Genomic DNA, 27,412 nt, shown 5'->3' on the forward strand with positions numbered 1-27,412 from the left:
ATTATTATTATTATTATTATTATTATTATTTATCAAATGCATGAAATGAGATTTTTTTTTCCTTTGCTCAAATCTGTCCTAGTTTCCTTCCTATTCTTCAAATTCAATCAATAAGTTAAAAATTAGGACATGGAAAGGATTTAAGGGCCTGGATTTGATGATGATTGTCCTTCGTTCTTGAAGGAGATCATGTCATCAGGGAGGTAATGCCATGACAAGCACATGAATTGAATTTGAGTAAGGGAATACTGTGCTAAAGGCCTATATTTAAATCCTGAACCTAGCACAACCTTGCACAAATCACTTCTCCAGGCCTCAGTTTCTTTATTTATAAAATAAAGGGGTTATTTCTGATGTTTTCTGAGATCCTTTCCAACTTTAAATCCTAGGGTTTGTTGAATATTATTTATGGCAGTTTAACTTAAGATCTAAAGTGTTTATGATATAGAGCTATTTTTTAAGAATTAAAGTTTCCTATTGGATTCTCATGATAACCCTATGAGTAGTGGTAACAGTAGCATTATGACTAGGGCATAGCAAAATCAAATATTTTACCTATGTTACAACAAATTAAGAAAGGATCTCCTTTTATTGATCTGGGGTCATTCAGAGCAACTAATAATTCAGAAGAAAGCCTTACTTTTATGTTATTTTTTATTTTCATTTCATTTTTATAGATATCTTTTGTTATCACATTAGCTTCCAAATATCTTGATTTGTTCTTTCCATTTATATTCTAGTAGCTGTGCACCTTGTTTTCTTAGGTTTGTTTCAATCTGAATCAATTCATCTAAGCCTTCCTATGTTTCTCTAAATTTTTCCTATTTGTCATTGCTCATTCCACAGTCATTCTATTTATGTGCTGCAATTTGATTTTTATTGAGTTGTTTTAGTTGTGTGCAACTTGTTGTGACTGCATCTAGGGTTTTCTTAGTAAGGCTGTTGGAGTGGTTTGCCATTTCCTTTTCTAGGGCATTTTACAGATGAGGAACTGAGGCAAACAAGGTTAAGTGACTTGCCTAGGGTCATACGGCTAGTAAGTATTTGGGACTACATTTGAAAGATGAATCTCTATATGCTCTATCCACTGTGCCACTCAGCTGCCCTGCAATTTGATTAGGCATTCATAATGGTTTTTTTTTTTGAGGGATATTTTTTGTCCTTCATTCTCAAAGAAGACCATGACATCAGGGAGGTGATGCCATGAAAAGCATATGACTCATAATCAATAACTTTTCTTCTAGTTCTTTTCTATCACAACATAACAGGAATATGTATGATTTTTTTGTTATATGTTTGTCTTTGAATATGTTGAAATATATTCCTAACAGTGAGATCTCTGGAGTCAAAGGGCATTGGTTTTTACCTGATTCCATTTTTTTGTCAGGTAATTGCAACCTTGGGGTTTGACTTGCCCAAGGTCACACAGCCAGTCAATTATTAAATGTCTGAGGTCACATTTGAACTCAGGTCCTCCAGACTCCAGGGCAGTGCTCTACCCACTGCACCACCTAGCTGCCCCCTAATTCCAAATTTATTTCTAGCAGTCAGATCATTTCACAACTGCACCAACAATGTATTAATGTCCTTGTTTTACCATAAACTCTCCATGGACATTTTCATCTTTTTGTCATATTTGCTAGTTTTTGAGATGTGAGGTGAAAACTTAAGAGTTGTTTTGATTTGCAATTTTCCTATTGTCATTGATTTAAATCAATTTTTCATATGGTTGCTAAAAATTTCTATCATGTGTTTAATAAGACTGGAGCCTTCTTTATTGAGTTCTGGCCTTCTGCTCAGCTGCAGCTTGGTGCCAACTCTATCCTGTGGACTTGAGCACCTCCACATAAGGAACATGATTCATATGTTCAACTTATGTTTGTAGCTCATGTATGTTGGTTAAGCAAAAAAGAGCTAAATTTCTGAGAGGATCAGTTAATAAGCATTTATTTATTAAGCATCTACTGTGTGCTGAGAATTGTGCTGAGCACTAGGGATCCAAGGTAAGGTAAAAGACAGTCCCTGTCCTTGAGGAGCTCACAATTTAATGAGGGGGAGGGGAAAGATTACTTGCAAATAATTATGTACAGACAATCTATATAAAGGACAAATTCAGGATGATATATTAGCGTTTTCTCTGATAGTTTTCTGACCCCATCTCTTGACTTTGTGGATGGGTGCAGTAAAGAGAAAAATCTAGCCCCATAGAACTGGGAGGATGGAGCTTTAAGCCTCAGAACCCCAAGTCAGGATATGGACACAGAAAATGTATGACCCAGTAATACAGTCCAGAGTTTAGGAAAATAAAGTGTATGTTTAAGGATGCTTTACAAAAAGAATATACTCTATTTGGCCACATGTTTTTAATTTTTAGTTTGAAAGAGGTATGGTTGCTATGTAGAGGAGGGGGCAAATTCTCTTTATCTGAGACTGAACCAATGTTATTAATCATTCTTATAGCTTGAAACCAAAGGATTTTAGCTCAATTCAAATATTTATTAAGTACCAACTATATGAAGGACCTGATACTAGATCTTTTGGGTGACAAGGCAAGCCACCTCTTTTCTCCCATAGGCTTAAATTTTGTCTTGAGTCCCCTTGCTAAGATCCTCTTCAACTTCTTGTTTCTTTGCTTTTTGTTTAGTTATTTCAGTCATGTCCAACTTTTCATGACCCCAATTAAGATTTTCTTGGCAAAGATACTGGAGCGGTTTGCCATTTCCTTCTTCAGTTCATTTTCAAATGAGGAAACTAAGGCAAACGAGGTTAAGTGATTTTCTCAGGCTCACCCAGCTAGCAAGTTTCTGAGGCTGGAGTTTGAACTCAGGAAGATGAGTCTTTCTAATTTCAGACCCAGAATTCTCTACATTACAACACATAACTGCCCTCTGTTTCTCTGCAGCTACCAATAAAATACCTTCTCCTGTGGCTTCTTGCTACCCTTGCATAGTCTCTCCCCCCATTCCCTGGGGGCAGGCTGAGAGAATTATTACGTGAATGAGCTTGCCATTTTGTTCATTTCCTGGAGCAAGCATAGACTAGTACTAAATGGTGCTGCTGAGTAAAAAGAAATTTTTTTTTTTTGTACAAGTTATCTGATCTTGCTGTTGGCAGTATCTTCTATTGGGAAGCCCAAGCATCAATACCAAAGCTGATTTTTGCCCTGGGTTACAGCTGCTTTGTCCCCTAATACTGGGAGGCCCTCCCAGATAGTTTGCTTACAGCAAAGTTCATTGCTGGGCATGGGGTCTTCTGTGGATTTGTCTTAAATTATGGGTTCATTGAACCAAAGAATTAATAGATTTTTAGAATCAGAAGGGATCTGAGGGATGACTTAATCCTATTTCCTCATTTTACAGGAGAAGAAACAGACCCAGAGAAGGGAAATGACTTACTTGGACTTACAAAATCATTTTCTCCTATCTCTGGAAATGAGTTGGATTGGTCAATTAATTAGTGGTTATATATATATGTATATATATATATCCTCTAATGCTTAATGTTTACTTCTTTTCAAATCTATGGCACAAGTCAGGTAGCTGGGTTGAGAATAAACTTGCTCACAGTAAAAGGACCATCTCCCTTATTCTGGACACCCCAAGTAGTTTAAAAATTATTTTAGAAACTGTAAACTGCAAACTATTGAGTATGAGGTCCATCTTGCAATGAATGCACACACACACACACACACACACACACACACACACACACACACACACACACACTAATTAGCTGAATGAGTCAATAAATGTATTTCTTGACACTCAAAGAAGGAATTTACTCTGTTACCTCCTCCCAACCTTAATTTCCTTTTCCACCTTTAAAGGTAATCTCTTTAGGAGTTCTGAGGTAAAGATGGTAGTTATTAAAACTCAGCCCTCTGGGCTCCAAAGAAAATCAGAATCACTAGAAAGGGTGAAATATAACTTTGTGATGATCTGGTTGACTGGGCAATATATTGTCCAGGGAAAAAAGTAACCCTTGACAGAGAATACTTTGTCCCTATAAATACAAGGATTCCATTCAGATGTTTACTGCTAAACTTGTATACATTTCATAGACAAATGGGGAATAAAGATAAGAGAATCAAATACCAGGGCATCCAAGGTAGTCTTTATTTACACAGTGTTTTTTTTTTTTTAAGGCAATCTTGTTATCTACCTCAGGGGAAGGGGGATGCATAGGATAAGGAAGGCAAGACCTTTATGATTAGTGGATGAGGGTGCAGGGGAAAGAACAATGTAGGGAGTGGAGTCAAACCTACTTGAACTATTTTGAGGTTTTGTGGGAAGCAGCTGTGACCTGGAGTTGTGCAAGTGGAATGTTAAATTGTCCCCACTTGGCACCCAAAGAGAAGGCCCATCCTGCTAAAACAGGGCCACCAGTTGAAAATGGAACACCAACCAAGCTTCTCTTGATGGAATTTTAAGACCCCATGGGACCTAATAGATGCTCCAAAAGTATTTGAGCTGATTTTGGGTCTTGATCCTAGAAGGAGTGCCTCATTTAAAACCGATTTCATTAAAATGAGATTTCTTTGTAACAAGACATCTACAGTTTAACTCCAGATTTCCCCTGAAGTACCTTTTAGTGCTAGATCTATGATCCTTTCTTATCTAATTCTCAACTCCTTGCAATTTTATTTCTTTTGTCACCTCTAAGGGAGAGCTACACTAGGAGTCAGGAACACCTGAGTTAAAATATGACCTCAGATATTAGATGTGTGAGACTTATTACATGTTTCCCCCCCAATGAACCTTATATTTTGGGCAAACTGGTGGTCTTGCTATTTTCCTGTGTCATTTCAAGAACTGTTCTCTATTCTTGGAATTCTGTCCTGCCTTACCTTTTCTTCTTTAGAATTCCTGGCTCCCTTAGCTTAGATCAAGTGGTACCTCCTCCAGGAGACTTTTCTCCATTCTTCTCATTTTTAGTATTCTTCTGGAAATTACTTTTACTTATTTGGTAGATAACTTATATTTACTTATCTGTACATGTTCCTCTTGAGTTTGTGTATGTGTGTTTCCCTATGTATTTAGGTACTCAATAAATGCTTGATTCAAGAGGATGGATCTAGACATATGCATTAGAGTCAGCATGGAAAAATTAGTCAGTTGCAAGCAGATCCACTCAAAAATGCAGGGTTTAAACTAGAGTGAAGATAATTTTAAGAGTCACTTTTATTGAGTCCAAAAATAATGAATTAAAAAACCAGATAACAAAAACCAAATATTGGAACCTGTAAATAGCTTTCCTTGTCCCCAAGGAGAGAGTTCTTCTGAGTTTCATTGGGCTCTTCAAACTTTTTGCTTATGTTAAGACAGAATTAAGGTTTGTTCTCTTTACTGTGCTTTTACCAGTCTATCTAGATAGCTAGGCAGATTTTTTTCCACTAATCATTTACCTGCCACATTTCCTTTTTTGGAGTTAATACAGTATTGAAAAGTCAAGTTTAAAGTGTACATTAATTTTTTTAACTTTTGTTTCAGCTCCATAAAGAGTAGATTTTAAAAAATAATTCATGTAAGCTCTGAATCAAAGATTTTTTTATACATTTGGGCAGGCCCCATCTGCCAGCCTACAAAAGGGCCAGTTTCTACAAGTGGACTATAACATGTATGTATGCAAATGCAGCAAAGAGAAACTAATATGAGAAGATTATCATGGCCCCCTGCAGACTTCCCCCACCCATTTAGAATGCTCCCATCCACTTAAAAGCCCTCATTCTGAGTGATTGAACTTGGCTTCCATATCCAGTTTTCCACTCGCCAGCTGCTGTGGCGCTCCACTGGGCATTCCCCCTATCTCTCGCATGAGGATATATGACACTGCTTCAATGACTCCATGGAATCTCAACTTGCTAGGTCTGCAACCTTACTTTGGTCCTGTTCTGCTGGTACTTACCTTAAACAGAGACTGTTTATTGGGTCTGCTTATTTAGTTTCCTTTAATAATCTACTGAATAGCTATGGTCCAGAGTGAGTGGCCTCTATGTGAAACTGCTGTCAGCCTTTGGCTAAATCCCCCAAGTTTAATAGACATTATTTTCTCAAATGGTCACATTCTCTAGTGTAGACACAACTATGACTTATTAAACACACCCTCATTAGAGGATTAGCTGGGTTGAATGGAATGAATTTTAGGTCTGTCAGTCTCTAATTTCCTTGTTTATTCTTAAAGTCAAATAATAGTCTAGTTGGCAGATTCAGACAGAATCTGAAGGTGAAAAGTGGGACAAGGAAAAGAAGATGGGCGTCCCTGGTTTACTCTGGTTCCCTATTCAGCATTTCTTATCACGTCTTTGTCCCTTCTCTTTTAAAAATCCCAATGACAATGATTGGCCCATTACAGATAACCTAAGTACCTAGACCTCCTAGGTAGTAGGAGGGATGATTTTTTTTTTGTCTTGTCAAGTTACATGTGGGACTGTGTGATGTTCCACCAATAGCAGAGCTTAGCACAATTATTTATTAATGTGTGTGTGTGTGTGTGTGTGTGTGTGTGTGTGTGTGTGTACTTTCCTTCCTTCCTTCCTTTATTTTTTAACCCCTTTCACTTTGCTTTGAGACACATCACTCCATTAAATTGTTCTCCCTAAGGTTAACCAAAGATCTAAATTAAATTCAGTGTCCTTTTCTCAATCCTTATTACCTTACTCAGCTTTTGATACCTCCTTCCTTCTCGTTACTCTTTCCTCTGCGATCTCTTTATCTTTTTCCTTTTTTTTCATTTAAAAATGTTATGAACTTGACAGTCACTTCAAAAATGAATAATTAAATTTACAAAGGGTAGAAAAAGATGATCATATATATGTATGTATACATATACACACACACATGAATCTGTTATGGATAGGTTTTTTTTAGGTTTTTGCAAGGCAAATGGGGTTAAATGGCTTGCCCAAGGTCACATAGCTAGGTAATTATTAAGTGTCTGAGGCCAGATTTGAACTCAGGTACTCCTGACTCCAGGGCCGGTGCTCTCTCCACTGTGCCACCTAGCCGCTCCTATGTATAGTTTTTTAAAAAAATATATACTTAAGTATATATATATATATATATAATGTATATGTACTTCTGCAAGAAAGTATATATTTATATATGCCACATATAAATATATACTTAAGTGTATATAAATATATATACTTCTGCAAGAAAGTATTCATTGTCCTCTTTAATATGTTAGTACTTTCTCTCTGTTGATTCTTTTTTTTTTTTTTTTTTTTTTTTAGGTTTTTGCAAGGCAATGGGGTTAAGTGGCTTGCCCAAGGCCACACAGCTAGGTAATTATTAAGTGTCTGAGGTTGGATTTAAACCCAGGTACTCTTGACTCCAAGGCCGGTGCTTTATCCACTACGACACCTAGCCGCCCCTGTCCTTCATTTCTGAAGAAGACCGTGATATCAGAGAAGTGATGCCATGACATGGAAATGAATGGGATCTAAGTGAGGGAAGGCTGTGCTAAGTCATTGGCCTCACTTTCTCTTCTAGGGTCATCTGGATCCAGTGGCCATTATGAATCAGGATGACTGGAGATAGCCCTGGATGTGAGGCAATCAGGGTTAAATGACTTGCCCAAGTTAAGTGTCTGAGGCCGCATTTGAACTCATATCCTCTTGACTTTAGGACCAGCATTCCACCCACTGAATGATATTATTCATTACAAATTGCTATAGGTATAGTAAATGTTAGTATGATACAAATAACTTGGGTATTCCTATAGTACTTTTTAAGGTCTGCAAAATGGCATTCCTTGGAGTAGTCTCACGAGGTATCATGAGGTATCAAGTATTACTTCAGTTTGACAGATGAAGAAACTAAGGCTCAGAGAAACTAAGTGACTTGTTTGTCTCAGACCACTAAGCAGCAGAACTTGTCCTAAATCTGAGTCAAATTCTCTATAGAAAACTTTTTTCATAAAGCCAGGATTCCAACTTCATTAAGTACAGTCTTCTGATTCCAAGCCCTTCCGGGAAAACTTATAAACTGCAAATTATCTATTTCCCTTACTTCCTAATTTTTAGTTTATTTTAATTCAGTGGAGGGGGAGGGAAGGATGATGGAAAATCAGTTCAGAGGGAGGGGAAAGCTCAGGCAAAGTTCCAAGAGGAAGGGTATATGCCAAGATGGCAAAGTTATAACTCTCAACCTTGGGATTCATATTTTTAAAGGTGACTATTTGTTCATTTAAAAAGGGTTGTTAGGCAGCTAGGTGGCACAGTGGATAAAGCACTGGCCCTGGAGTCAGGGGTACCTGGGTTCAAATCCGGTCTCAGACACTTAACAATTACCTAGATGTGTGGCCTTGGGCAAGCCACTTAACCCCATTTGCCTTGCAAAAACCTTAAAAAAAAAGGGTTGTTAGAAGGAGATATTTCAACTCATGGTTTATTTAGGATGTTTCAGTTGGATGGTACAGTGGATAGAATTCCAGAGTCAGGAAGACCTGAGTTCAAATTCAACCTTGGATACTCACTTGTTGTATGACCCCAGCAAGTCACTCAGTCCTTTTTGTCTTAGATCCTCATCTGTAAAATGAATTGGATAAAGAAATGGCAACACACTCTAATATCTTTGCAAAGAAAACCTCAAATGGGGTCATGAGGATTTGGAAAGGACTGAAACACTACTGAACACCAACAAAACAATTTCCTGAAGGTCATTTCAAGGACTCAGAAGTCATCTCCAGAAGCTCTTTAGGTGGGATTCAATGGAAGTTGGAAGGGTCCTTAGAATCAAATGTGGCCTCCTTCATGTTGTACATGAAGAAACTAAGATTCAGGGAGGTTAAGTTAGTTGCCTCTTCTCTAATCAATTTTTATTATGCTCAGGGTTTAATTACATTTAGTACCCTCAGGCTATAGTGATGTGAAGTATTTATAATTATGTATTTATATGTTATTTGTAATTTATAATTTAGCAGAATAGGAGACAAACCTGAAACTAACTCTGTAACTTTGGACAAGTCTCAACTTTCTCCATTTATAAAGTAATATCTACACAGTTTTCAGATTTATCTTTACTATTTATAGATATAGACATAACACTTCTTTGTTAGGCAGCCTCCAAAGATATTATCTTGCCTACCAAGTCAGTTCAGAATTCTTAGAATTTCAAATCCTTCTATAAGCTCAAACCACCCTTTCTCATTTATCTCATTCTACTACCTTCCATGTTGTCTGGTATTCTCTATATTTTATACAAACCACTACTGCTTTCCTTTATGCACTCTTTAACTCCATAATTTGGTTCATAGTATCCTTTATATCTGAAATACCATTCCCCCTTACCCTTACTTCTTGAATTTTTATCTGCTTTTAAAAGCCAAATCAAATGCCATCTCCCTCATGAAGGCATTCTTGATTCCCTACCTCCCAAGATCCTGACTGGAAACTTCATATAACACTGTGCTTGTGCTTCCTTTTTATGAACTTATTCAGGGCAGTGAATGGAGCACCAGGTCATGTGTGCTCATGGAAAGTCATAACTTCTGATTGCCTCAGTTTACTCATATGTAAAATGGGGATAATAATAGTACCCATCTTGCAGGGATGTTATGAAGATCAAATGAGATAATAATTGTTTAGTACAGTGCCTGGGATATGTGAAATACTATATAAATATTAGCTATTTTTTATTTTAATGTATCTGTGCATTTTGTTTTTATATATTTGTTTATTTTATATTTTATGTATTTATGTGTTTTGCTTTGATGTATTATGTATATTTTATTTTTAGGTATTATTTATATTTAGTTTATTTATGACATGTATCTGTAATCTGTAAAGACTCTGAGGGCATGGAGGATTTCAAGGTCCTAAGTAAGACCTATGTCTTATTTAAATGTTTCATCTCCCATGGGCCTAGCACAGGTATTGTTTAACAAATATTTGAATCCAGTTGTTAAATTGAATTTTATTATCTCCTAGGTCCTCTTCTAGAGGTCCTAACATCAATACTCAAGAGTTTGTATTATTGGTTTCCCTTCTTTTTTAACATCTGCAAGATCATATTATTAGTTTCTCTTAGCAATGTTCCAATATCTCAGTTTAGTTTTCTATAGGATAGATAGCAGGAATGGCAGGCTGCTTCACACCTTCACTGTGACTCATACTATTTACAGCAAGTTTTTGACTAAGTGATGGTCAGCCTCCCTTAATAGTGGCTATATTGGGAGGGGGTGGTGTCCATAAGGGCTGGATGAAAAGGAAGCAGAAGAAGGAAAGTTTGTCACTTTTACACTGTGAAGATCTTTGGGTCTTTCATTCACCTTCATTCCATCCAAAGTCAGGACCATTCAATTGGGTTGTTCTGAAAATTTTTATATTATTTTAAACTTTTTTTGAAGGGAGTGGTAGGAATTGTTCATTTCTGGCTCCTTTGCTCTTACTTTTCCCTTTTGACCTATTTATTTAACTTTTTTTCCTCTCTTCAGAATATTTATAACCTCTACCTCCTTTCCCCCACCCCCAACATACATACTGCATCATTTTTCTTTGTTTTTGGCCTCTTTCACTTTGCATCTGGGCTCTTGGATGGTTCCTTCTGTCTGTTGCTTTGAGTTTCCCTCCTTTTCTTTTCCACCCTGTTTCCTGTATTGGTCTTTCTTGGGATTCAGTTCTTCCCCCAAGCTTTCCTTAGGCCACATGGGCCTTTATTCATGTTCATCTGTTAAAGCTGTGTTGGCAAGGAATGGGTAGGCAGCCGGTAAGCAGAGCCTAGAGCAGCAAATGAGCAAGTCAATGAACCAGAGGTTCTCAAGAGATCCAGGTCATCTTAGAAGGGTAACTTCCTCCTTTCATGATCTGCCTCCTCTTCTGTATACTGATGGGTAATATCATGGGACTCTCCTAAGGAAGTAGGGATGATAATCTGGGTAATACCTAGAAAGGTTTGAGTCGATGCAATTATAAATGAAGACAGAAACCAGAGCACTCTTTAGGGAATGTGCTTGAATCTTAGAACTCTCTTCCATGGTTGATCCCAGCTTATGTGTCTTATTAGGGTCATATGAAGAAAAGGATGTTTTCATTGAGCCCCTCTGGTACTGGGCTCTGGAAATTGACAAGGGGTCAGGTTTTTTTTTTTTTTTTTTTTGGCTTTTGCAAGGCAATGGGGTTAAATGACTTGGCCAAAGTCATACAACTAGGTAATTATTAAGTGTCTGAGGCAAGATTTGAACTCAGGTCTTCTTGACTCCAGAGCTGGTGCTCTATCCACTCTATCCACTGTTCCATCTAACTGCCCCAGCTTTTCTAGCTCTGTCCTTCAAATGGAGGAAAGGCTTTGACTTGGTTCTGAAGGTGCTTCCTGAATCTTCATCCTTAGTGTATTCCAGAGGTTTGGAATTGTTTGACTTAAAACTAGTGCAATTGAAGGATCAGAAGATATATATATATATATACACACACACACACACCTTGAGCCATGGCAGCTATAGCCCTTGACTTTTGGCAAGTCTATAGGATGGTATGTCTTCAGGGTACTCAGCACTATCGCCATGGTAAGGCTTTGATGAGAGACTTCTTCAGGAAGCTTAAAGCCTGGAGTAGCATCAGGCAAAAGGAAGAACTTACATAGTCAGCAGGTATTTGTTTCTAAATTTCCAAATAAGAGAACCAGAGAAAATATATTATAATAATAAAAATGACAGTCTTGGGGTCACAAAAACCTGAGTTTGAACTACCTTTTTGATGCAACTGCTTTTGAGACTACCTTTATTTCTTCATGTATAATAATATTAGTCAATTTCCTGATCTGTAAAATAAGGATAATATGTTTCCTTAATGGTAAAATGGTTACTCACTAGTTGCTTCATTTGTAAGGTGAAGATAAAACTACTCAGGTTCTTCATATGTAAAATGGGGATCTATTTAGATGCCTTAACTGTGAAATAGATATAATACCAATGAGTTTCCTCATCTGTAAAAAGGGGATAATAACATCTTTATTACCTATCTCAAAAGGTTGTTGTGGGTAAGATTTTTTAATATCATTTTAATCTCAAATCTGACAATTGTTATTTATATAATGCTTTATTATTATTTTTATTATTAATAATTTTTATTAGAAAATAGTCCTTTTCCAGAAACCTCCTACTTTACAGAGATCTACTTCTAGAATATTTAATAGGGTTAGGGAACTGGGGTACCATGTCTCTGGCTAAACTTGAATGTGCCTGTTCCCTATTCTGCCCTCTCTGTCTCTCTGTCTCTCTCTCTCTCTCTCTCTCTCTCTCTCTCTCTCTCTCTCTTCCCACGAACCACGTTTTATAAATATTTATACCCCCAAGCTGGCAAGAATCTCTCTCCAGCTGCTTCCCCAGGTCTCTGGAAGGGCTTGTTTTCTTACCAAGCAGCTGCAGGCAGATCTGGTTGCCTCTGACCAGACAAGGGTTGATGCTAGTTAGGGGGCCCATAAGGGCTCTCTTAGATTTGAAGAGTATACATGAGGGGAAAAGACTTCTGTTGAAAGAAAACATAGGGAAGTAAACATCCATCACCCAATTACCTTTGCTATTCCCCAAAAGGTTTTTCTGATAAAGATAATTACCACTAATATTTATATAGCACTTTGTTTAGAAAGCACTTTATAAACTTTTATAAACACAACAACTCTGGAAGATGGGTGCTATCTATCATTATCTCTATCTTATAAGTGAGGAAACTGAGACAGGCAGAGGTTAAGTGACAGGGTCATACAGTTAGTAAGTGTATGAGGCTGAATTTGAACTCAGGTCTTTCTGACTTAAGGTCCACTATACCACCTCTCAGCCTTGAAGAGTGTGGAGTCTCTTAAGTTGGGTTGTTTGAGGGAATTTCTTCTGAAATGAAGAGCTGTGAAGGATCTGTCCTGGGGTCTGGTCCTGAAGTTTAGCTCTTCCCCTATGGTAGAAGGGCAGCTAGGGTACACAGTGTGCATTGCAGTTGGAGTTAAGAGGGATTTATGTTAAATCCTACCTCAGACATTTCCTCCCCAATGACCCCGGTCAGGTCACTTAAGTCTTTATACTTTGGTTTTCTTTGGACTAGAAGGCCTCCAAGATTCCTCCTAGCTCTAATTCTATTATAACTGATGTTGTTCATCCTTCATTTTCAAAAAGGACCAGTGGCATCACAAGTGATATCTTGATTTGCTCATGAATTGTATTTAAATGTGGCAGAGATGTGTATTGCCCAACTTGGTCACAGACCAAACCAGATAGTAGGCTTAGTCTAAAAAAGACCCAAGTTCCAGACTCTTCATGAGTGACACCCTACTTCTCTAACCCTACAACACTTGATCTCCAGGACTGAACCAAATCAATCACATTCCTTTGTATTAAGAAGATTAGGAATTTTTTATCTCAGCCACCTTCTTCCTTGCAGTATGAGGCAGTGGTGGTGCCTCCACGACCCTTTCCAGGGAAGCAAGTCCAATAAAGAGGCCGAATCTTTAATGTCTTTGAAGTATGTTCCCTTCTCTCTTCTCTCTTAATATTTCTTCCTCTTCCCTCAACTCCATCCTACATTTATACATCCACATCAACTTCCAGAAACAGATTTTTTTTTTATCTCTTTATTCTCCTTGTCTCAGAAGATAACTTTCAAGAGAATTGGAATTAGTGGAGATCAGAAACAAAAGTGGTGTTTTTTGCCTTCCTCACGCTTTACATTGGCTCAATTAATCTCTTATTATATGTTGTTGCTTAGTTGGGGAGGGGTAGAAATCTGAATTAATATAACCATCCAAAAGCATGTTGACCCTACACAAATATGGAACTTTAGACAAAAAAAGAAAAAAAAATGTTGTTTTTATTCCAACCATTCTTTGTAGTCAAGGGAAGTTTGTGTGAAGGAAATGATTTGCCAGGTGTGGGGAGCACCCAAGGATGTGACTCAGCCTGTTCGCAAGCTGGAGAGGAAGGAGATGGGGTTAAAAAGCCCATGACTTTTTACATGTTGCTCTGTAAAATATTCATTCTAAGTGGTAGTTTTCTAAGATAGAGTGGGAATGGGGAGGGGGGGCGGGGGCTACAGGCACTGATGACAAAAGTCCAGCCCATCACATACTGTGCAAGGGGGTGAAGGGGTCTGTAGTGACTGAACAAAAGCCTCCTTTTCCTTCCCTACACACCCATGCCAGAAAGGAAGAAAACAGGAAGAAAAAAAATCACCCACACAGAGCAAGAGTTCTTGGTAGGAGCAGGATCAAGCAGAGCCACCTTGGAAGGTGCTTGTATGTGGGGAGATGGAGGCCAGGGACTGGTTGGACTTTTCACACATTGCACTAGGGTATGTGTATGGAAAAAGGTGGGAAGCCGCAACTCCGAAATGCAGCTGTAGGACATTCCTGCCTGCCTCCCCAACCCCAAATGGTACAACAAAACCCAAATAAAGCCCTGACCCTGCAGATATTAATACTCCAGGGCAGGGGCTGGTGTGCAAGAAGGTTTTCCTCCCCAACCCCCCCCCCCCCCCTTCTGTTTCTATAACTGGCTGAAACAAATTTAGCTGAGCAACCCCACCCGTCTGAAGGCTTGGGATTTTAGAGCAGTGGGGCTTCCTTACGTGAAAGCCCATGTTTTTTGGGAGCTTGTAACTTTGTATAAATTCCCTTAGGGTAATGGAATGCATCAGATTTAAGAGGATTATTGCTTTGGTCCATCCTTCCTAAGTGAATTCTTTGGCATTGGGTGGCCTATGGAAAAGCTGATCTAGAATAGTGAGTTGATTTCAATCACTTAGTCCTATTTGTGTATTTTAATTTTTTAAAAATCCTTTTATCTCTCTGCCTGTCCATATATAAGACCTGTGATATTGATCTTAAAGTTTTATTCTTTTTTTTTTTTTGCAAGGCAGTGGGGTTAAGTGACTTGCCCAAGTTCAAACAGCTAGGTAATTATTAAGTGTCTGAGGTCAGATTTGAACTCAGGTTCTCCTGACTCCAGGGCCTGTGCTCTATCCACTGTGCCACCTAGATGCCCCTAAAGTTTTATTCTTAAAAGTAAAATGATAACTTGGATGACCTACAATGTGTTTTACCTTATGGTCATATTCTGAGATAAGCAGTCCCAGAATTATCCTTGTTTTACAAGGAAGGAAACTGTGATTTAAGGATTCTATAAGGGATTAGTACATGGCCACAAAACTTGTAAATGAAAAAGTCAAGGCCTGAGCAGGAATAATAGGAATGTTACTATCTTTGATACTTAAGTATCTACCTTATAGACAAGGTGTGTAAAGTACTCTATGATTTTTAAACAATGTTTATGTGTGTATGTGTAGCTATATATATATATATATATATATATGTATATATATATATATATATATACATATATATATATGCATATACAAGTTTTTTTAACTCCAAATTCCATACCTAAGGATCAATCATGTCCAAATTTCTTTATAAAGTAGCATACTCAGTGCCACTCTAAGTTAAACTGTGATGATCAAGTCTCAAAGTCACAAATATTCAATTTCTGGACTAATACTGCCTTTGAAAGTTTCACTTTTTACTCTTATGGAATTTCTCCCTCATCCTCATCTCCCTCATCTCACCCACTTCTGAGGGATAGAATCCTCTATGTTCTCAGGACCTTTCTTTAATCCTTTTTCTAGTGGTTGGACTAAAGATTCTGCAGATTTTATAGGTTAACTCAGAAACTTGAGTCATAACTAGTATTGTATCAATGAGGAAAATATGATTAAGGTTCCAATTAATGGTCTGACAAAAATATTTGGAATATAGTACCTTGGTATGTTGGAGATTGCTCTTATTTAAAGTCAAATACATAATCTTGCATTGACTTCTACTCTTATTCACTAGTCTAGGAATTCTGAAATATTTTGGTGTGTTATAGATCCCCTTTGGCAGTCTGGTGAAGCCTTTGGATCCCCTTTTCAGAGAAATGTTTATTGTCTTCATCCATAATCAAAGGAAATACTAAATTTCAGTTGGGTTAGAAAAAAATTTTTTTTTCTCAATTAAATTTACAGACCCTCTGAAATCTGTCCATGGACCCAAGGCTAAGAAACCCTATTCCAAATATTTCCCCTTTCACCTCTTCTGTTTTCCCTTAGCTTCAAAGATACTAAACTCCTGGTTCTCCTCTTCACTTAAATGATTTCTTCCTTAATTGATCTCTTTCTTTGCAGGTTCATAGTTGATCAGCTCTCCTATAATGTGAATGTTTCCCAAGTTTCTAACCCAATTCTATTTCTTTTTTTTCTTTATACTTTGCCCTTTGGGGATCTGTTGTTTGTTCTTCCCTCTCAAAGAAAATCACTATGACACAGAGATGTTTCTATGACATGCAAGTAAATTGGATTTAAGTGAGGAGATGTGTGAAGTCACCAGTCTCACTTTCTCCTCTGGAACCATTTGACTACAGTGGCCAGATATGGATCAGGTAGACTGGAGATGGCTCTGGATGCAGTAGGAGACTTTGGTCTTTTTGAACTAAGACCTCTAATAGACCTTAATAATCTAAACCAGTTGTGCCAAATTTAAATGAAAATAGCAGGAGTGAGGAATGATTAATCTGCACTTTGGGATCCCTGTGGGTCACATATTGATTTAGTTTTAAAATGTAATGTTATCTATGTTTTATTGTATTTTTGTTCATTTTTTGTTAAATAGTCCCAATAGCATTTTTTAATGATTTTTTTACCCAATAGCATTTTAATCTGGCTCAGCATCATTGTATTTGAGAATTCTGATCTAATGTTTCCACGAGTTTAATGACTATCCAAATCCTCAAATCCAACCCAAATAACCTTACATTTCAATTTTACAGTGACAAATATATGAGTTATGAGACAACTCATCTCAATTCAACAAATTCAACAAATGGAACTTCTCATCTTTCCCAATTTGCTCATTCCTCAAATTTCCTTGATTTTCCTTCTTGTTCCCCACATTTACAACCTTGGAGGCATCCTTTACTCTTCTCCCTCCTTTGGTTGCCAAATCTGTTGTATCTATTACCTTCCATGATCAGTTGCCAAATCTATTGTACTTGGGACAAGTATTGCCCCTATATTTCTAGGATTCATCCTCTTTGAATCACTACCCTCTTTGGGTCCTCCTCATTGTTTATCAGCCTTCTCCTAAATGTCCTTGTTTCTACTCTCTCCCCTTTTTCAATGATCACAGTTGCCAAAATAATAATCCTAGGGTAAAGGTCTTACTCTTACTCCGCTGCTTCCAATAGAGAAGACTACCTCCAAGATAAAATACAAATTTTATCTACAAAATTTATCTTCTACAATCTGAGTCAAACATACTTTTCTAAACTTATTTTCCATAATTTCTCTTTTATTCCTCCTCTGGTCATATTGGATTTTAAGTTATTCTTTGAACTTAGCATTGGGCATCTCTGGTCTGTAGGCCTGTCTCTTATGCCTGTAATGAATTCTCTTCTCACCCTCAGCTCTTCAGAACCTGTAACTTCCTTGCTAATTCCTAGGTAAAGTTTTCCTGATTCTCTTCACCTAGTATTAAAGTATTTATCTATAAACAGAATAGGGCAGTGCTTCCCAGTGATTGGCCTTATGTGTAGTGGCATTTGATTAATGTTTGTTGAACTGCAATGCATTAAGAGCATATGATCTTAGGTTCCCAGGGATTATAGAATCTGTATTTGGGCAGACTTTTAGAACTAGGAACAATGGAGCTAGAACTAGGAGTTTTTGTGCTTGAGGCAAGCAGCACAAAAGATGCTCTGAAGTTAGGCCAGCAGAGGGAGTCAAAGACCCCAATATACTACTGTGAGGCCTCTACTAGAGGAAATTGATATGGAGAAAAAAATGGGATAGAAAAGAGACTTACTCTAGCACATCCTCTGGTAGCTTTCTATTTTTATGAACTATTATTGCTATTTAGGTGCTAGGATCTACTGTTTCTAAGTTGCTGAAGAACTACAAATGCTATCAATATCCTTTAAAATTGATGCTCCGGGGCAAAGCCCCAATTGCCCCACCCTAGTTACAGCTTTGTATAACAGAAAAGAGTGCCAAGATTGTGGGTATGTTTTTCCAACTCAGTAAGCTTCAATTTCTTCATCTGTAAAAGTGAGGGGGCTGGGCTAGATGATCTCTAGGGTATAGAAATTCTATGATTTAGATATCAACTTCAGGCAGTTTAGAACTCCTGCCTAGAGGTTGAAGCCTGGACTACAAGATTTTTGAGATTACTTTCAAAGTCCTTTACCATCTGACACTCAACTACTATTTTTAAAATGAGGATAGCAATACATACACTATCTACTTACTGGGACCACTGTAAGGAAAGAACATTGTAAATCACACAAGAATATAATATTCTAATTTCTCTCTGTGTAATTTTTTATTAATAAAATAATCATGGGCAATGACTTCCAATTTCATAATTCTAACATAATTTCCATTATAGCATCATACCCTGTTTAAAAGTAGATTCTTTTTAAAAGATCTTTTCTTTAACAAGATTTTTAAAAGATTATCTTTACAAAAGATGATTCCTGCCTTCCTAGTGGGATAAAAGAATAAACATAAAAACTCAGTTTGGGAAGGTACATCAGATATTATCTGATCCAACTTGAACCAAAACAGCAATTTCTTTTACATAGTGACTGGCAAATGGTCATCTAGACTTTGCTAGTTCACTTGTGGGAGAACCCACTATCTTTTGGGGTAGACTATTAGTTTTGGAAAGCTATAATTATTTAAAAAGTTTTGTATTTCCTCCTTTATATCAAGGTAACATTCCTCTTTGCAACTTATATGTATGTCTCTTTGCAGGTAGATGGTGCAGTGAATAGAGCACTAGACTTAGAAGATCTGAGTTCAGATATTCCTTATATTTCTTGTGTGACCCTGTGCAAGTCACCTAATCTTTGTCTACCTCAATTTCCTGTAATAAGATGATAATAATAATAATAATAATAATAATAATAACACCCATGTCACAGAATTCTTTAGAGGATCAAATAAGATAATATTTGTAAAGTGCTTAACCCAATACCTGGTACAACATAAATGTTTGTTACCTTATGCTCTTCATATTTTTTACCCCTTGTTTTTAATTCTATTCTCTGGGACCAAGCAGAAGAAATTTAATCTCTTTTTTGCATGCTATCCCTTCAGTTATTTTAAGATAGTTATCCTGTCTCCTCTAAAGCTTCTTCCTTTTTCAGAGAAAGTAAAAATCCTTATATGGATTTCTTTTATTTTTAATGTTTTTAAAATATATTTTTTTTATTTATTTAAGGCAATGGGGTTAAGTGACTTGCCCAGGGTCATACAACTTAGGCAATTATTAAGTGTCCAAGACCAGATTTGACCTCAGGTCCTCCTGATTCCAGGACCAGTGTTCTATTCACTGCATCACCTATCTGCCCCTTATGTGGATTTCTTGAAGCTCTTAAAAATTCTAGTTGGCTTTCTCTTTGTTCTTCGGTTAAGTCAGTTAATCTGACTTTTCATGACAGCATTTGGGGTTTTCTTGGCAAAGAAGTGGGTTGCCATTTCCTTCTCCATTTCATTTTACAGATAAGGAAACTGAAACAAGCAGGGGTAAGTGACTTGCCCAGGGTCACACATCTAGGAAGTGTCTAAGGCCGGACTTGAACTCATGAAGATGAGAAATATTCATTTTTCTACTTGTGGCACACAACTTCACCACCTAGCTGCTCATCTTTGAATGCTAGTAATTTTATCAGTGTCCTTCCTAAAATGTGACTGAATAAGATATTCTAGTAGTAGTCTAACCAGAACAGAATGACCAGTCCAATGGAACTGTCACCTTTCCTATTCTTCCCGAATTATTTTTTTAAAGCAGATTTCAGTATGAAAAGTAGGAAACAATAAAGGAAAAGTTACCACTGAAAACTTTGAATTGAAACAAAAATAAATTTGAGGCTGTTTTAAAAGAGTGGGGTTTTCTGAGAAAGAACTGCTCACCCTTCAAGAATAAGAAGGAAGTCAATGAGAGATCAGAGGAAAGAAAAGATTGGTGGTGAGTGGTTGGAGATATCTCTGCTGAAGGTATATTGAGTCAGCTATTTACTGACCTGATAACAAGAAGGTCCTCTGCCTTCCTAGGATATTTATTCAAGAGGTACCAGGGAACCAACCATCCAAGATTTATTGTAACAGATGACCTTGACTCACTTCTGGTAAATTGTGTGGGAACAAAATTGGGTAAGAAACTGAAGACTTTAGGGGCATAGGTGGTGTTTTCATCACTGCTATCTATCAAAGGCAAAGGATTCAGCAAAGTAAACAGCAGGTTAGGAAGTTGGCATCTGAGAATGAGATGTAGATTTCTGGACCATGGCTTAAAATGCAGATCCCTGGTCAAGGATAGAATCTATCTAATGAATAATGGTAAGAATGTATGTTCTGAGAGGCTTGAAAATTATTTAAAAGGTTTTCAAATTTGGAGGAAAAAATACTATTTAGCCAACTCCAAATGATTATAACTAAGAAAGCATTCTCTACTAGTGGTGTCAGAATATAATGGTTCTTGTCCTTTGTTATCAAAGAAGACCAAAATTACATCACCATATTTGAGACAAATTACAATGTGCCCTATTGTGGCTGATCAGACCAATATGAGCTTGGAATGGTCTGCCACAGGTTCCATGTGAACACCTGGGGTGGGTACTCTAAACTTATAGATGTCATATTTCCTTTGAGCTACTTCAGTTCTGCCTTCCTCATAGAATGCAGCTCCCCCTCACTGATGAGGGCACACCATGCTGGATGGTTCTGTGCCAGTGTCTCCCATGCTGTACATCAATTCTAAAGTTCTTCAATGAGACCTTCAGGGTGTCTTGGTATTGCTTCTTCTGACCCTGTTGTGAGTGCTTGTCTGTGTGAGTTCTCCATAAAAGTTTTTTTGACAAGCATATGTCTGGCATTCTAACAACATGTCCAGTCCATTGTAGTTGCACTCTCTGTAGTAATGCTGGAATGCTTGGCGGTTTAACTCAAGACAGGACTTCATTGTCTGGTATCTTCTCCTGCCAGGTGATCTTCAGAATCTTCCTAAGACATTTTAAATTGATACAATTCAGTTTCCTGACATGGTGCTGGTAGATTGTCTAGGCTTCATAGACATATAGCAATGAGGTCAGCACAACAGCTTTGTGGATCTTCAGTTTGCTAGTTGGTCTAATATTTTCTCCCACACTTTCTTTTGGAGCCTCTCAAATACTGAGCTAGCTCTGGCAATATGTTAACCTCATTATCAATGTGTACCTCCCTGGAAAAGATACTGCCAAGGTAAGTGAACTTGTCCACAGTCCTCAAACTTCTCCATTTGCTGTAATCCATGGTTTCACATATGAATGGTGTGTTGCTGGCTGATGGAGCCCCTGGGTTTTCTTGGTATTAATTGCTAGACCAAAATGAGCACAAGCAGAAGATCCATACTTTGTTGCATCTCAGCTTCAGAGGCTGCATTGAATATACAATCATCTGCAAACATAAGATCAGGCACCAAAACTTCTCCACTTTGATCTTGGTTTGTAGTCTTTTACAAATTGAAGAATTTGCCATCAGTGTGGAAGCTGACCTTGAGGTCAAGTTCATCCTCAGGGAAAGTGTTTAAAAACATCATGCAAAAAAAGCATCGGAGCAAGAAACAGCCTTGTTTCACTCCATTGGTGACTGGGAAATTGCAAGAGCACCACTATCTAGAACTTGGGCATGCACACTATCATGGAACTGATGTACAAAACTGATGAACTTCTCTAGGCAATCAAATTTTGACATAATTTTCCATAAACCCTTGTGACTGATGTTATTAAATCAGATCTACAAATGTTGTGTACAAACATCTGTTCTATTCTTGGCATTTTTCTGGCATTGTCAGGCAACAAACACCATATCGATTGTTCCTCTACCCTTTCTGAAGCCCACTGGCTCTCAGGCAGGTGACCAACTTCCAGGTGAAGGATCAGCATATTTAAGAAGGATTCTGGCAAGAATCTTACCAGCAGTAACTAAAAGAGATTGTGATTGTCACAGGACAATCTATTCTCTTTACCTTTATAGAGATGGGACAATAGAAGCATCTTTGAATTCTTGGGGGGATAACTTCTTCATGCTATATAAGCTGGAAAATTTCAGTCAATTTTTAGATGAGAAATACCCCCCCCACCTTGTAGATTTCAGTTGGAATGTGGGTAGCTAGGTGACAAAGTGGATAGAGCAGAGGCATTGGAGTCAGGAGGACCTGAGTTCAAATCCAGCATCAGGCACTTAATAATTACCTAGCTGTGTAACCTTGGGCAAACCACTTAACATCATTGCCAGAATCCAATAGAAAGAAAACGGGCCACTAAACCAATCATAAAGATCTCTGTTGTCACATATAGACTTAGAAAACCACATATTAACATCTGTTTCATTGTATTTAAGTTGCTAAGTATTGCTTTATTTATTATACTTTGTATTTGATATGTTTGATTGTTTATGACAGTTTCTGCATTAGGAGTTCAGAGATACAGTAAGGACAAATGTCATAGTGAGAAAAGGCAGTTTCAATTGGCACCAACTCAGACTATACCAGAGACTACACTTACAATTTATCCCTTTGCCAAATGTGATTCTAAGCTGGAGCCCACTTCCCCCCTGGACTCTACATGTATTTGTGGAACAATGTGTTCCAGATATGTGGGGAGAACGTTTTTGTGTCAATTATTGTTATAATACTAGATTAGTAAATGCCCCTTTCTAAAAACTAAAAAATTTGACTGGATGATAATCTGAAATGGACATAGTGATTCGGGGCTCATGAGTCAGCTATCTCAAGGATGGAAGAAATAACCAGACACTCTCTGAAGACCTGAAATGTTAGTGGTAGAAGTAGCTCAGAAGTGGCCTATAGTTGTACATCCTAACAGCAACATGGGGATGATGATCAATCTTAATGGACTTGCTCATTCCATTAGTGCAACAATCAGGGACAATCTTAGGTTATCTGGGATGGAGAATACCGTCTGTATCCAGAGAGAGAGAACTGTGGAGTATAAACAAAGACCAATGAGTACTACCTTCAATTAAAAAAAAATAACTTATGAACTACATAATTTTGCTATCTCTAATATTTTATTTTTCCTCAAGGATATTTTTCTATCAATACATTCATTTTGATCAATGTATAGCATGGAAATGATGTAAAGATTATCAGACTGCCTTCTGAGGGGGGTGGGGGGAGGGAAGAGAGGATGGGGAAAATGTAAAATTCAAAATCTTACAAAAATGATAGGTAGAAATTACTATTGTATACAATTGGAAAACAAATAAAATATTTATATGTATATAAAGTGGCCTGTAGGTGCTTCCTGAAGAATTGTGTGAGTTGGAGGCATTTCATCTTCCATTAGGTGTCAACAAGACACTGTGTCTCTTTGGTGTTCTGTGATGCTGGATTCAAAATTCAAAGTCACTAAGAGACAAGTGAATTCTTGATCAGTTCTCCAGTGAATAAGACTATTAAGAATATCCCAATGTCTATTCAATTTTGCTTTCATTTAGAATAACTTCTCATCTGACAGGACAAGAGAAGGAAATACCAATTCTTTGGAACCCCTCCTACTTTAAACTATTTCACATCTGTCATTCAGACAATGGTTGGATACCAGACCTAAAAAAAGTCAGGATAAGATGTTTGGATGGTATCTTCCCATTTGTCACTTTCATGAGTTTTAAGAGCTGATCAAATCATTTTCCCACATTTGATCAAATCAATGAATTCCTGGAAATTGGTGACTCCAATTACAGAAATCTGATTTTTGTTTTGCTTTCAATGCACTAAGATGACCTGATTTTAAAGAAAGTCTATGCAGAAGAAGTAAATTGAGCTGAATCCCAGAATCTTAGATTTAGAATTAGAAATGAATTATGATAACATCTGATCTAACCATCTTATATGTCTAGTGAAAAAACTGAATCCTAAGGAGAGGTTAAAGGAGTTGCCCAAGGTCAGATAACTTGTAAATGGTAAAGGGATGAATGGAAAGCAGTTTTCCTGATTCCAAATCCAATAGTCTTTCCACCTGGCTAGTAGTACCAAGCATTAGAACCCAGTCTCTTAATCTCATATAGCAAATTGAGAGATTTCCAAAGGTCCTTTTCCTTTTTTTGCCATTCTTTCAAATTATCTATGGATTCATCTCCTTGGAGCCCCCAAAACTTTATGTTGAGTAAACTGGAATTTTCAGAGTGCCTTGACAGTTTCGCTTTAAAAAAAATTTTTTTTTCAGTTAGACACATCCCTACTGTTGTCAGACAGAGAAGATGGTTCTGTGGGTGGACACTTGAAAAGAGTTGAAAACCAAGGTGCAGGAGGAAGAAGGCAGTGCAGGTCACCCTCTCTGGCTGGTACATGGACTTGCCTCACCCTTAAATACAGCCATCAACTTGATCACGTGCTTCCAGCTTCCACTACAGACTACATAGCCCAGGCCTGGCAGCTCTCAGCCTCTCTCTGCAGGAACAGCCCGCTTACCCTGAAGTCCCTGACCCCATTTATGCAAGTGAGTAGTTCTGCTACTTTATTATTTTTTTTAATGAGCCATTAATAACTTCTTTTCCTGGTAGCAACAAGGAGATCTATGTAAAAACAAACTGAACAGGTCCAAATTTAAAAATAACTTGATAAGTATGTCCCTAAACTAGTTTTAGGGCTGAGAGATGATTTTTTTAAAAGTCTCCTACCTTCAGGCCCCTTAATCTGAAAGTTACTCCTTGCTGTGTATAAATCTGTTTCTAGGTAGGACACCTCCCGGCCAAAAACTGAAGTGCAAGGGAAGAGGAGTGATTGCCCAGACTCTGGGCACAGGAAGAAAGGAAAGAGTTAAAAAAAAAACACAACTCGACTCTTTAAACTGGGTGGACAGTAGGGGAGGGGGTGGTGTGACCTAGACAAGCTGAACTCCGGGATGTGGACCTGGTTGCAGTTAAATTTCAGCCCTCCCTCTCAATAGGGTCTTAACCCCTCCTTATTCTCTCTTCTCTCCTCCCCTCTCTTACCTACGGATGGCCCCTCCTGGGACCCTGCTGCCCCTGTGAGCCTAAATGCAGCTGTTGTAGGGGCTGGGAAGACCAGGTTAGCAAATGGTTAACATAAGTTTGCTTCCCTCCTGGACTCTGTAACCCTTGGAAAGTCCCTGAAATGACGTTTCCAACCCAACAATTAAGGAGGGTTTAATTATAGAGAGTAGCTCCCAGAGCTGGGAACAAACCCGGGCTTCCTAGCCAGTAAACAACTGCAGAGAGAGCCACATGCTGGGGGCTGCTTTCGGCCCAGCCTGCTGGTCTGGGCCAAAGTCGGGGTGGGGGGGGGGTTGGGAGGGGAGAGAGAGAGAGAGAGAGAGAGAGAGAGAGACGAAGAAGGGGGGTCCTAGAGTTGAAGGAGAAGAAAATGGAGGGAGGGGGTTGGATATACTTCTATTTAGAAAGTTTAAAGAAATTCGAAGAATAAGCTTAATTTTTTTTTTCAAAAAAAATTTTTGGATTGGATAGAGTCTGTGGGCGTCTTTTCGTTTGGTTATTTTGGCTGGTCTTGTGAACCAGAAGAGGAAAATGTGGCAGCAGCCAAGAAGAGAATTTTAAAGCCCAGTTCCTGAGGGTTGAAATGCATGGAAGAAGAGGAAGTGGGAACAGGGGCCATTTGTTTTGAATGTGATCTCTTCTTGCTTATCCTATTTTCATCATTTTTTTCCCTCCCTAGCCCTTTTAGCCCTTTCCCCTCCTCTCCATCCCCCCTATTCTTCACTCACTCTCCCCACTTGTCCCCCCCCCCACTTCTCTGCTTCCCTCTCTCCTTCCTCATTTCCCGTTTCCATCAGCTGTGTTCTACATCCCACTGGAGGTGAGGGCTGATCCTGTGGAGTTAAGGACGCATGTTTCAGAATGGGGAGGAGGAAGGCACAGTTAGGATGGGTTCAGTCCGAAATAGCCTCACATCAGGAGTCATACAAACCTCGTGGTCTTGATGTGCAACCTACTTTTGTGTATTGAAATCTGGAACTCATTACTTCATCACTAAGTAACTTTATGAAATAAAAACTTATTCTTACCCCCAGACTTTAGAAACTCCCCTCCCCTTCTCGATTTGGGGAGAAAGCATAGTTTAAGAATAAGCAAAACAGTTTAAAAAAAAAGAAAACAAACTTTAATGATTTAAATTAATGTGGATGTGAGTTATTTCCCTTCTTGGAGCTCGCCAAATTTAAGTAAAAATTTGAAAAAGGGGAGTAAGGGGGAATGAATCAACAAGAGACAGTTGTATTAGGGGGTGGGGGGAGGCAGAAGAAGCCAGCTGTGTTAAAAATATTCAAGTCAAAGTATAGACACATGAAGTTTGCTCAGAGAGTGAGAATAACTTCACATTTATTATGTACAGCTCACATTACTTTATAAGTTTTAAAATTGGGAGGATTTTATTTCTGATGTTTAATTTTTAAAGTTTAAAAAATGTTTAAAGCTTAGCATGTATTTGCTACAGGTTGTTTATTGGGCATTTCAAATAAAATATGGAAACTCTTTAAATGTGCGTTAAAAGGAGGAAAATAAGGCGAGTTCTATTTTGCCATTCCTACAAAAAACGTGCTTATAATAGGGTGACCTAATTACATCGCAATGGAAAATGCACTTAGGCACACACAAACACATACTGGGTTTCATAATAAGATTGAGCAGTTAAAAGTGTTGTGGAATAAACATCTGAGTCGGGTTGAAGGACTTTACTGTAACAAGATGGCAAAGGGCTCATGGAAACGGAGAAGAAAAACACCCCTGGGACGGTCCTTTCGGTCTCTACCTTCCATTCCAAAACTTGCTAGGGCGGGGGAAGCAAAAGGACCCATCAATCAGCTAACTAACAAGTGCCTACTATGCTCCAGGCAAATACTGTGCTAAATCCAGAGGGATAAAACTTTAGCTACGAGTGGATTTTTTTTTACACTTTAAAAAGAACAAGTTTCGGCCTAAGAGCCTCTTGCTCTTCTCGTCCCGCCAAAACAGACTAGAAGAAAACACCCAGAGTGAAATCAAGCCTTGAAGGGACCGAAAAGCCATCTGTTACATTCAATTGGGTTGAGTGGAGGGAATGGGGGGGGGGGGGTCCCTAGAGCAATGGACTAGGAAGGGTATACTCTTTTCCTCCTTTCCTCTACCTTTGTTTTAAAGATAACAATTTATCCTCAGATTTTGGGGCAGGAGGGGAAATCAAGGGGGAAAGAGGGAGATATTGTACTAGAGTACTATGGAAGTTTGGGGGTTTGCGAAGGGAGGGGCTTGCTTACTGAAGGATTTAGGATTGTCTTTGCTAGAAATCCTTGGAGGGGAGAGGAGAAAGTGAAAGAAATTACTCTGTAAATTAAAAGAGGGGAGGAGAAAGAAAAGAAGAAATGTAGTTGCTGGAGGCAAAAG

The 27,412-nt window shown here is 38.1% G+C and overlaps 1 protein-coding gene across 2 annotated transcripts in view; it reads left to right on the forward strand.

Annotated features, from left to right (window-relative positions):
* The window catches only part of ZFP36L1 (ZFP36 ring finger protein like 1), an 88,960-nt gene that overhangs the window by 56,166 nt on the left and 5,382 nt on the right, over positions 1 to 27,412 (forward strand). For both annotated transcript variants that reach the window (XM_074236049.1, XM_074236050.1), the window contains exon 2: positions 24,241 to 24,513. In XM_074236049.1, coding sequence (XP_074092150.1) covers positions 24,241 to 24,513 — 273 coding nt within the window. The remainder of the gene's footprint in view (positions 1 to 24,240; positions 24,514 to 27,412) is intronic.

The sequence above is a fragment of the Macrotis lagotis genome, chromosome 4, assembly GCF_037893015.1.
Source record: "Macrotis lagotis isolate mMagLag1 chromosome 4, bilby.v1.9.chrom.fasta, whole genome shotgun sequence".
In the NCBI taxonomy this organism is placed as follows: Eukaryota; Metazoa; Chordata; class Mammalia; order Peramelemorphia; family Peramelidae; genus Macrotis; species Macrotis lagotis.